The 13295-nt window shown below is 45.3% G+C and overlaps 1 protein-coding gene across 1 annotated transcript; it reads right to left on the minus strand.

Moving 5' to 3' along the window:
* Positions 1–8270: 8270 nt before the first annotated feature.
* Positions 8271–12572, minus strand: LOC143299133 (uncharacterized). Its single transcript, XM_076612262.1, has one exon. The coding sequence runs from the start codon at positions 12570–12572 to the stop codon at positions 8271–8273; it is 4302 nt and encodes a 1433-aa protein (XP_076468377.1).
* Between the last annotated feature and the right edge of the window lie 723 nt (positions 12573–13295).

The raw sequence follows: 13295 nt of genomic DNA on the forward strand, positions 1-13295 counted from the left end.
TCAGTAATTCTATTATTACCTAAAGACGGCTTACAACAAAAACTTAACATTTCACATTCTTACTACAGTCAATGGGGCTTGCGTTTGAATAGAGAATAGACAAACGTAATGGGGTTTTTTTTTCTCAAAAAACTGTCCCTAAAAAACCCTACATTTCAAATGTGGAGAGGAGAGTACATAATTGAAACAACAGAAGAAAATGAATATTTAGGGGTTATATTTCATAGAAACAGCAACTTAAGTCGAGCACAAGGTCATCTAAAAAATCGAGTAAATAAGGTTCTAATGTGCTACTCAGAACATTTCGTAATACAAAATACTAATATGAATACAGATATCATGTGTCAGTCATCTGATACTTTGGTAACGCCCATTTCAACATATGGAGCAGAAGTTTAGTTTCCATATGATGTTGCAAGAGATGTATCGTTTAATTCATTCGAATTATTCAGTAATTGTCTTTTCAACAAATTTCCACATGAGAGACTTCATGTCAAGTTTTGTAAACAATTACTTTGTGTACATAAAAGAGCAATGGTTCTCCCCGTTTTAGGAGAATTAGGAAGATTCCCTATTAGCCTAAAAATAATATGTCAAGTTATTGGTTATTGGATACACATATCAGAACTTCCTCAAAATTCACTTGTATATACAACATACAAATGCATGTATCGTCAAACAAACAAAAATGTTCAATGGCTACTTTTCATAAGAAATGTATTAACTAGCACTGGATTAGATCATGTTTGGAAAAATCAGTTCACTTTTAGTGTTAAAAGATTAAAGTATGCTATATCCAAGAAGCTTGAAAATGAATGTGTAAAATTTTGGAAGCAGAAAAATAAGTCCATCTACATTAGAATTTTACAAGAACGCTGTGGCAAATTATAAAATTGAACCGTATTAAGCAAATGCACAACACAGGAAAGCACTGACCATGTTACGAATCAGCGACCATGACTTACAAATCTAACAGGGAAGATACAAAAATACACCGAAAGAACAAAGACTGTGTGATACTTGTAACAGTTTAGAAGATGAGATTCACCTTTTAGACAATTGTGTAAAGTACAATACGTCCAGACACAGATTCCTCCTAATCGATATATGTCGTCCAAATGCAAAAGCCTAGTGAGTTGATCCTTCTAACAGAATTACAGCCAAGGCTAGCGAATTTTGTTCACGAATGTTTCTCTTCTTAATATGCTCATGTTTATGTTTCATTGTGTCTTACAAACTTTAAGGTTTTATGACAATACAAAGTATTCTATTCTATTCACACACACACACACACACACACACACACACACACACACACACACACACACACACACACACACACACACACACAGATTGAGACATGCGTACATACAGACACACTGGCTTCTGTGTTTATGCTTGTGTCACATATGTAGTGTGTGTGTGTGTGTGTGTGTGTGTGTGTGTGTGTGTGTGTGTGTGTGTGTGTGTGTGTGTGTGTGTGTGTGTGTGTGTGTGTGTGTGTGTGTGAAGTAACTGTAGATATAATTATGTAATGTGTAAGGTCTCAGAAAATGACACAAGTTCAGTTTGAATTCAGAGTTGTATGGAGTTTTGTTCGTGGAAACGCTCTTTAACATTTGTGGACTTTGGTGTTTTGTTCTGAAGGTGCCATTGTTGGGAAGTTGCAGCATGTTTTCTTTGATGGAGTTTTGTATCTTTTGAGCTTAGAGTTTGGGGATTCAATTGTAAGTCTATGCTTTATCTGTTTCCGTTCTTGTAGAGATGCAAAGTGGATATAATTATCAGTATATTTGTGATAGAAAGAGAAAGAGGGAGAAAAAAAGAAAGAAAGAGAGAGAGAGAGAGAGGGGGGGGGGGGGGGAGGGAGAAAGAAAGAGGGAGGGAGAGAGAGATGTTTAATGGGTAAAGGAAGCGGAATAAGCATGTACATGTTGTTGTTGTTTTTACACATCCAAATCCTTAAAAGAGACAAAGCAACAAAATAAACAAATAAACAAAATAGATCAAATAAACAGATAAATAGATCAACAAAACTAATCCCAGAGAGAGCAGAGAGACAGACAAACCGACAGAGGAAGAGACAGAGGCGTTCGGGAAACCGGATATTCCCATGGCAAGGGGGAGGAATAACTGAATAGATAAATGAACGAATGAATAATGTTTTATTTTCTGAGAGTGATAGAGTCAGCATACATGTTGTTTCTTTTTCGTCCAGCCCTCAAAAACAAACAAGCAAAACAAAACAGATAAAAACAAAAAAATAAAAAAAGAAGAGAGAGGAAAAAGAAAAAGAAGAAGTGAACAAACAAGAGAAAGATCAGTATCAGTTTCAGTAGCTCAAGGAGGCGTCACTGCGTTCGGTCAATCCATATACGCAACACCACATCTGCCAAGCAGATGCCTGACCAGCAGCATAACCCAACGCGTTTAGTCAGGCCTTGAGAGAGAAAAAAAAAGAATAAAATAAATAACAAAATTTAAAAAAAGGAAACATACATAAAATAAAATAGAATTAAATAAAATAAAACGACAAAACTTTAAAAAATGAAAAAAATGTTAATAAAAAAAATAACAGATGAATACATAAAAATACTACTTTTAATAATAATAATATTTATAAGGCGCAAAATCTTGATTAGGCCAACTCTAAGCGCGCGCACACACACAAAAAGAAAAAAACAAAAACACAATGATGATAAATAAGCAAATAAATGTAAAACATGCACACACACACACACACACACACACACACACACACACACACACCAGATATGCAACAAACATGCAGCTTCACAGATATGAAAGCACAAGATCAAGGAAAAAATAATATACAAAAACGAGAAGTAGAAAAGGAGATGGTTACAGAGAGAGAGAGAGAGAGAGAGAGAGAGAGAGAGAGAGAGAGAGAGAGAGAGAGAGAGAGAGAGAGAGAGAGAGAGAGAGAGAGAGAGAGAGAGATTCAAAAACTTTATTACTCAAAGATAAAGATTGTAGTTAGTATTTTCTTTTTTCCCTTTTAGTCAGTTTTTCTTTTAATTGACTTTTTAGTTAGCATTTTCCTTTTAGCTAATCAGTTAGTGCAACGTTTCCACCCTTTAGTCTTAAGAGAGTGTTGAAACGAAATTAAAAGTGAACAAAAAAAACATCTTTGGGCCTGACTGTGTTTTCTTTATTATAGTGAATCCTAATCTGTCTTTTCCCCGAACCCGACTCCCTTTGTGTTGGGTAAAGACCATTGGCTTATTCTTTACGATAGAAGCAAGGGGAGAGAGAGGGGAGAGAGAGAGAGAGAGAGGGAGAAAGAGGAAGAAGAAGAGGAAGGAGGGGGCGGGCTGTACCATCAGATCCAGTTCTGTCAGTCCCGTCACATCCTCAGCCACCATCAGCAGGACGGCCAGGGCGGCTTCACTGGTGAGGGGGTTGTGGCCCAGCTGGGGACACAGCCATGATAAAGCCCATTCAGACAGCCATATATAGCCCGTTGACACAGACATAAAAACCCATTCAGAGAGCCATATATTGCCCGTTGACACAGCAATAAAGCCCATTCAGACAGCCATACAAAGCCCGTTGATACAGCAATAAAGTCCATTCAGACAGCCATACAAAGCCCGTTGATACAGCAATAAAGTCCATTCAGACAGCCATACAAAGCCCGTTGATACAGCAATAAAGCCCATTCAGACAGCCATACAAAGCCCGTTGATACAGCAATAAAGTCCATTCAGACAGCCATACAAAGCCCGTTGACACAGCAATAAAGTCCATTCAGACAGCCATACAAAGCCCGTTGATACAGCAACAAAGTCCATTCAGACAGCCATACAAAGCCCGTTGACACAGCAATAAAGTCCATTCAGACAGCCTTACAAAGCACGTTGATACAGCAATAAAGCCCATTCAGACAGCCATACAAAGCCCGTTGACACAGCAATAAAGCCCATTCAGACAGCCATACAAAGCACGTTGACACAGCAATAAAGCCCATTCAGACAGCCATATAAAGCCCGTTGACACAGCAATAGCCCATTCAGACAGCCATACAAAGCACGTTGATACAGCAATAAAGTCCATTCAGACAGCCATACAAAGCACGTTGATACAGCAATAAAGTCCATTCAGACAGCCATACAAAGCCCATTGATACAGCAATAAAGTCCATTCAGAGAGCCATACAAAACCCATTGATACAGCAATAAAGCCCATTCAGACAGCCATACGAAGCCTGTTGATACAGCAATAAAGCCCATTCAGATAGCCATACGAAGCCTGTTGATACAGCAATAAAGCCCATTCAGATAGCCATATGAAGCCCGTTGATACAGCAATATAACCCATTCAGACAGCCATTCAAAGCCCGTTGACACAGCAACAAAGTTCATTCAGACAGCCATACAAAGCCCGTTGACACAGCTATAAAGCCCAGTGATAAAGCTACAAGGCCCATCGACACACCCATAAAGCCCACTGACACACACACATATAGCCCGTTGACACAGACATATAGCCCGTTGACACAGACATAAAGCCCGTTGACACAGACATAAAGCCCGTTGACACAGACATAAAGCCCGTTGACAGCCATATAAAGCCCGTTGACACAGACATAAAACCCGTTGACACAAAGCCCGTTGACACAGACACAAAGCCCGTTGACACAGACATAAAGCCAGTTGACAGCCATATAAAGCCCGTTGACACAGACACAAAGCCTGTTGACAGCCATATAAAGCCCGTTGACACAGACATAAAGCCTGTTGACAGCCATATAAAGCTCGTTGACACAGACATAAAGCCTGTTGACAGCCATATAAAGCTCGTTGACACAGACATAAAGCCAGTTGACAGCCATATAAAGCCCGTTGACACAGACATAAAGCCCTTTGACAGCCATATAAAGCTCGTTGACACAGACATAAAGCCAGTTGACAGCCATATAAAGCCCGTTGACACAGACATAAAGCCTGTTGACAGCCATATAAAGCTCGTTGACACAGACATAAAGCCTGTTGACAGCCATATAAAGCTCGTTGACACAGACATAAAGCCAGTTGACAGCCATATAAAGCTCGTTGACACAGACATAAAGCCTGTTGACAGCCATATAAAGCTCGTTGACACAGACATAAAGCCAGTTGACAGCCATATAAAGCCCGTTGACACAGACATAAAGCCAGTTGACAGCCATATAAAGCTCGTTGACACAGACATAAAGCCCTTTGACAGCCATATAAAGCTCGTTGACACAGACATAAAACCCGTTGACAGCCATATAAAGCTCGTTGACACAGACATAAAGCCTGTTGACAGCCATATAAAGCCCGTTGACACAGACATAAAACCCTTTGACAGCCATATAAAGCTCGTTGACACAGACATAAAGCCAGTTGACAGCCATATAAAGCCCGTTGACACAAAGCCCGTTGACAGCCATATAAAACCTGTTGACACAGACACAAAGCCCGTTGACAACCATATAAAGCCCGTTGACACAGACATAAAGCCCGTTGACACAGACATAAAGCCCGTTGACACAGACACAAAGCCCGTTGACAACCATATAAAGCCCGTTGACACAGACATAAAGCCCGTTGACAGCCATATAAAGCCCGTTGACACAGACACAAAGCCCGTTGACACCCATATAAAGCCCGTTGACACAGACACAAAGCCCGTTGACAGCCATATAAAGCCCGTTGACACAGCCACAAAGCCAGTTGACAGCCATATAAAGCCCGTTGACACAGACATAAAGCCCATTGAGACAGCCGAACAAAGCCCGTTGACATGACCATGAAGACAATAAAACCCGTTTAACCAGCACCATAAACCCTTAAAGCCCATTTAGCCAGGCTGATGACACAGCCAGAAAGCCCGGTTCGCCAGTTAATGGCAACAGATCAGAACAGTGACACACCAACAGACGGTTTGCTTGATGCTTCCTTTGTAAGGGGAGAGTATAGTCGTGCCACACGTTCAAAGATATAACGATAGTCTCCCTTGCTGCCTACATCGACCCTCTTCTGGACGCAACAAAAACATAACACACACACACACCCACACACACACACACACACACACACGAAGAGCACACACACACACACACACACACACACACACACACACACACACACCCGAAGAGCACACACACACACACACACACACACACACACACACACACAAGACACCCACCCGAAGTGCGCACACACACACACACACACACACACACACACACACACACACACACACACACACACACACACACACACACACACACACACGAAGACACCCACCCGAAGACACCTGAGCGAGGCAGTGGCCCTCAGCCCTGGCATCAGCAGGCGGCAGGCCCTCGGGTGGATGCGGTTGGCCGTCAGGTCCAACTCGGCCAGGCAGCAGGGGTGAGGGTGGGGGTGGGGGTGGGGGCCGGGCCCCCCCAGCCCCCTCCCTAGCTCCCCACACCCTTCCGTGGACAGCCCGTTCCACGCCAGGCGGAGGCGCGTCAAGCCGCGGTTCTTCTGGGGACCGTCACACGACACGGCACGTGCGTCCAGTTCACAGCATCGTCATCATCATCGTCGTCATTATAGTCGCCATCAGTCGTGGTCGTGGTCGTCCGTCGTCATTATCATCATCGACGTCGTCATCAGTCGTTGTTATGGCCATCATCGTCATCGTTATCATTACCGTCATCCTCACGTTGTTGTCGTGGTCATCGTCGTCATCGTCATCGTCGTAGTCAACCTCGGTTCTTCTGGAGAGTGTGATGTACGTGCGTCGTTTCAGCATCGTCATCGTCGTCGTTATCGTCATCGTCAATAGTTGTCGCGTGCAACTTTTCAAACTAAAGTTATGGCCAGCTCTCTCACGCTCTCTCACCTTTATCCAAACAAAAGCCTGGAATAAACAGATACAAAACATTTACTCCAAATACTTTAACAAAAAATCACAGACACGATACAATACTTAATTAGACACCACAAAGAAAAAAGTCTGTTCGTTTTCCTCTTCCACATGAGGAACACCCACAATTTTCCCTTCGTCACCCTCTTCTGTGACAGTTTGTCTTTTTCCCAGTAATAGCTTAGGTTGGGGGGGGGGGGGGGGGGGGGGGATAGAAACTGGCACCACACAGTTCGTAGTTCTGGAAGGTGGACTCTGGTGTTGCGCTTGGGGAAACACGTCCACCAGCGACGCTCGAGCTCCCCAGGCGGAAGACGGCCACTCAAACAGCGGGGGATGAAGTTGAGTCTCCACGCAGGAAGAATGGAGTTCCCTAGACAAAAACCTAGAATCTGCGGCTAAGTTCTAGTGAATTATCCACGATTTTGGTAAGATTCCGCCGCCGCCCACCATCTCGGGGCGGAAGGGGAATCACAATAGCACTACGTTACATTATGGACAGTGACTCATTCACTCCCCTTAAATATGGTTTACTGGCAAAGCAATCTGAACAAACTGAACGGTCTTCCAGTCTTTCTACGAAATATTAATTCCCGAAGTAGTTTACAAATCCACGGAAAATAATCTCACAAACAAATGTAGGCTAGACTTTACTTCACTGTTTCCACATTCAGAACTGGGAGAAATAGTAATTCTAGCACATTAAACAGAATACATGAGGTAATTTGAAACTAATACGGTGAAAGTAATACCGAATTAGAGAATAAACACTCAAGCAAAAAACCACGTGTCAGTTTCAAGCAAACTGGTAACGTTCCAGACTAGGAAATAACTCTACGACGAAAATGAGAGATTAAGAACATGTACCGTCAGACAGTAAAAAATTCAGGTAACACATGAGCAAAAGCGACTAATAATACAGGTACGTATATTTTCGGACGGCTGTACAACAAATACTACAAACTGTAAGATCATTTTATCAATGCAACGACTAAGATAAATGAATGAATACCTCAACGGTTTCTGATCTCCGGCCAAAATACCGGCTGAGCGTCTCTCTCCATAGGACCCTACACTTGACCTGGCCGAGTGTCCTGCTCCACTGACTAATGGTGCTGGTTTTCCAAAAGGAGAAAACTTTCCATAACTCACAAATTAGAAATATGCACGTCATGTTTTCTAATGCAACACGTGCATTCCATACACTTCCTTGGCTACATGGAGCACGCGGAAGAGCTACAAGGAGAGGGGTCAACCAAAAGTGGCAGCGTTCACACACACGCACGCACAACCCTCCTTGTCCGTGACAACACCCCCCTGATTGAGCACAGACGTCTGTCTGCACGGCTACAAAGGGGAAACGATTATTCCACAGATGCCCGACTCAAATAGTCGGCACCAACATTCAGTCTGCCAGGGATCACTCGAACTGTGAAGGAGTACGACTGTAAGAGCAAACTCCACCTCAGCAGCCTTTGGTTCGCAACTTTTGCTGTCTGCAAGTACCGCAGAGGTTGATGATCAGTCTCAAGCACAAACTGCTGACCATACAAAAACTGCTGGAATTTGTCTGTAGCCCACACTACTGCTAAGCACTCCTTCTCAATCTTAGAGTAGTGACTTTCAGTTCCAGACAATTTCCTGCTGGCAAACGCGACAGGGTGTAGTACACCTTCCTTCTCCTGTAGGAGCACCGCCCCCAGACCACGGTCTGAGGCGTCAGTTCGTAAGACGAACTGGCAGGACAGATCTGGCAGTTGCAACACTGGCCTAGAAACCAGACGACCCTTCAAAGTTTTGAAGGCCCGATCACACTCTGGAGTCCAAACGACGTTGTTGGGAGCACCTTTCCTGGTGAGGTCCGTCAGGGGAAGTGCTATGGCAGAGAAATTAGGGATAAACTTACGGTAGTAGCCTACCAGGCCCAAGAAGGCTCGCACTTGCGTCTTAGTCTCAGGAACTGGTGCTTTCATAACTTTCTCCACCTTGTCCATTTCCGGCAGGATTTGACCGTGCCGTACAACATGTCCCAGAAAACTCAGTTCCTCGAACCCAATGAAGCACTTCCTTGGACGGACTGACAAATTTGCTTCCTCCAATCGCTGGAAAACTGCCTCTATAGCAGAGAGATGTTCTTCCCATGTTTCGGACGCAATCATGATGTCGTCCATGAAGTTATGTACATCTTTCATGCCTATGGGATCCAGCAAAGCTCTCATCATCCTTGAGAAAACTGCTGCTGCATTCTTCAAGCCGAAGGGCATCACAGTGAACTGGAACTGTCCACTGGGGGTAGTGAAAGCGGTCATAGGCCGGATGTCTTCTCTGACCGGAATTTGCCAGTAACCTTTGCTGAGGTCCCACTTGCTGAAGTATCGGGCTTTACCTAGAGAAGAGAAAAGATGCTCTACGTCAGGTAGAGGTTCAGCATCAAAGACGGTGACGTTATTCAAACGTCGATAGTCAACGCAGAACCGGATCTTTCCGTCTTTCTTGCGTACGAGAACTACCGGCGCATTATAGGGAGATGCAGCAGGCTCTATCACCCCAAGCGTCTTCATGGTCTCTACCTCTTGCTTGACGATCTCCACTTTGGCATGGGGCAAAGGGTACTGTTTTACTCGCACCGGCTTTGCTGTCTCTACAGTCATGTCAAACTCTGCCAAGTTCGTCTTCAACGGTACATCCGTGATGACCTTCTCATGCCGACGAGCAATTGTCAAAACTTCCTCTTTCTGTTTGTCATTCAGACCTGGTCCAAAGTTCAAGTCAGCTATTGTTTCCTCAGCCACCAGACTGGGCACAGGCAACTCCCTGTCAGCGACAGAAGTTGGTTCAGTCTCCTCTATGACAGCAACAGCCACCATCGGAACTTCACCATAAGCAGAGTCCGCCTGTCTTTCCACATACCTCTTCAGCAGATTCGCATGGTACAATTTGTCCTGTCCTCCCATGCGAATGTTATAGTCAGCTTCTCCCTTCCTCTCCAATACCTCAAAGGGACCCTGCCAGCACAGCTGTAATTTGTTATGTCTCTGGGGCAAAAGCAGCAGTACCTTGTCACCAGGGGAGAACACACGATTCTGAGACTTCCTGTTAAAAACCTCAGCATGTCTCCGAGAAGCTGCAGCCAAATTCCTGCGTGCCAACTCACAGGTTTCCTCGATACGGTTCCTCAAGTCTACTACGTACTCTGCAGTAGTGCGAACTTCTTCAGAAGTGTGTTCATCTGTCCACAGCTGGCGCAAGACAGACAAAGGCCCTCGTACTGTTCTTCCGTACAGGAGCTCAAATGGTGAGAACCCCAAACACTCCTGAGTCGCTTCTCTATAAGCAAAGAGCAGTGCAGGGATATACCGATCCCATTGCTTTGGTTTCTCCTGAGTAAGCTTCCGCAACGCAATCTTCAGAACGCCGTTGTACCGCTCTACTAGCCCATTTCCTTGAGCATGGTAAGGAGTTGTTGCCAACCCACGGATGGACAACAATCTCTCCATCTGCTTCATTACATCGCTCATGAACTGGGTTCCGCGATCAGTTAGAATCTCAGATGGCACACCAACTCGAGTCCAGACCTCCCACAGTGCTTCAGCAACCGTGGTAGCTTCAACGGTCTTAAGAGGAACGGCCTCGGGGTACCGGGTGGCGTAATCCACAGCCACCAAGATATAGCGGTTCCCTGACCCTGACGCAGGAGTAATCGGCCCAACAAGGTCAACTGCTACCCGCTCGAAAGGAGTGTCGATCAGAGGCATCTTCCCTAGAGGTACCCTCTGAGGTTTTGGAGAGACTTTCTGGCATTGGTCACAGGACGAAACAAATCGGCGAACGTCCGCACACATACCAGGCCAGAAAAACTGTTTCCAAATCCTGTCCAGAGTCTTCTTTCCTCCTTGATGACCCCCCATAGGCGGTTCATGAGCCAGTTTCATTACTCCCTGTCTAAGCTGTGCAGGGACCACAACTTGACTGTACTCAGTCTTCGCCTGACGGTACTCACGGTACAGAATACCCTTCCTCCACCTGAAGGACACCTCGCCTGTACGACCAGAAACCCTAACGTCTCTACGATCGACTGCCTCCCGCAAAGACTCCAATCCAGGATCACCTTTCTGTAGTTCCTTCAACTGCTCTGGCGTCACGGTCTCGAGACCTGGAGATGCCACCCGCAAAGTAGAAGGTTGCCTCTTCTCTGCTGCCTGAGCACGAGTGACTACAGAGATATCCTTGGGTGTACCATACACTGGCAGAACTTTTCGATCTTCCAACCGAGCATGATTCCCAACTATGAAATCAACCACTGGAGTCTCCATAACTACAGCTTCAACCTGACCTGTGAAAAACGGACTCTCTATCCTAACCACAGCAATAGGATAGTGCCGCTTGATGTCTTTCTCGGCCATTGAAACCTCAAGTTGCCTGCCGGTAAGATGACAATCAGATATGAGGGACTTCTTCACGACACAGACATGAGACCCTGTATCACGCAGTCCTGGTACTGCCTTGCCTTCGACCACGACCAGACAGTGTGGATCGTATTCCTGCTCTCTACATGGCGTGCAGAGAGTAGGCACCTGAACTGTTTGCCTGACCTCTGTCCCTTGATGCTGTACTGCGCCCGCCGATTTCCCTTTCCTGGGACAGTCTCTAGCCAAGTGCTTAGGTGACTGACAGATGAAACAAGTCTTAACAGAGGAATTCCCAGACTCGCTCTTAGTTCCACCCACCTTGGACTTATCCTGCCCCGCTGAAGCGTTACCACTAAGACCTACCGGCTGAAGAAACTTCCTCCCACCCCTATGAGCCATGAAGTAAACTTCAGCTGATGCGACAGCTTCTTCCAGAGACTGTGGCTGCTTCTCCATCACGTAGGCGGCCATGTCAGCCTGCAAAGATTGTAAGAACTGCTCAAGGAGAATCAATTGTTTCAGATCAGGAATCTTAGATTGCTCATGCCACTGCTTTAAGTTGTCCTGCAACCTGGCACTAAACTGCACAAAAGTTTCATTGTCTTTTCTTTTACAGTTCCTGAAACGACGACGATACGTCTCTGCATTCAATTGGTAACGAGCTAAAAGTTGCTCCTTCAGCTTATCGTAGTCACCCGCGTCAGCGTCGCTCAGGTTGTTGTAGACGTCCTCGGCCTTACCAGTGAGACGAGTAGAAACTCGAGTCACCCAGGTGCTCTTCTTCCATCCGTACAGAGTAGCGACACGCTCAAACCTCTTCAACCAAGAAGAAATGTCACCCTTACTGTCATCGAACTTTGGAAGGCTGGGGCGAAATCCACGGTCGTCGTCAGTGTCAGACTCTCCCTCTACCTGATCCATAACCATACTGTTGCCATAATTCTTCCCTTTCTTCTCCCTCTGCAGAACCTCAAGCCGGAGGGAATGCTCTTCACGCTGTTGTTTGTGTTGCTCCTCCTCCCATTCCAGCTGTTTCCGCCGCTGCTCTTCTTCCCATTCAAACTGTTTCCGCCGCTGCTCTTCTTCCCATTCCAGCTGTCTCTGATGAGCTCTTTCCTCTAACTCCCTTTTCTCTGCAGCCTCATCCTCCTTAAGCATTTGACTAGCAACAAACTCAGCAACTTGCTCCCTGGGAACCTCTAACTCGGCAGCGAAACTGCGCCACCGTGAAATACGATCCTGCCTCCTTTCAGCCATGACGCTAAGCTTGCAGCCAGAACGAAGTTCCATGCAATCAATGAATGACCAATATCATACACTAAATGAAGTAATATACAAATGTAAACTAACTGGTAACTTACAGATCCAAGTCCACTCCAAACACCTACAGCTACCTGTCAATTCATTACGATAATGTAATTAAGATTGGGAGATGGGAGTGAGTAGTGAACGAGGAGAGTGGCCATTGACAAAAATGAATTCAGATACTACTATCCAAGAAAGGATCCTGGCAGGCTCGCCAATTGTCGCGTGCAACTTTTCAAACAAAAGTTATGGCCAGCTCTCTCACGCTCTCTCACCTTTATCCAAACAAAAGCCTGGAATAAACAGATACAAAACATTTACTCCAAATACTTTAACAAAAAATCACAGACACGATACAATACTTAATTAGACACCACAAAGAAAAGAAGTCTGTTCGTTTTCCTCTTCCACATGAGGAACACCCACAATTTTCCCTTCGTCACCCTCTTCTGTGACAGTTTGTCTTTTTCCCAGTAATAGCTTAGGTGGGGGGGGGGGGGGGGGATAGAAACTGGCACCACACAGTTCGTAGTTCTGGAAGGTGGACTCTGGTGTTGCGCTTGGGGAAACACGTCCACCAGCGACGCTCGAGCTCCCCAGGCGGAAGACGGCCACTCAAACAGCGGGGGATGAAGTTGAGTCTCCACGCAGGAAGAATGGAGTTCCCTAGACAAA

This window comes from Babylonia areolata, chromosome 24 (genome assembly GCF_041734735.1).
Source record: "Babylonia areolata isolate BAREFJ2019XMU chromosome 24, ASM4173473v1, whole genome shotgun sequence".
In the NCBI taxonomy this organism is placed as follows: Eukaryota; Metazoa; Mollusca; class Gastropoda; order Neogastropoda; family Buccinidae; genus Babylonia; species Babylonia areolata.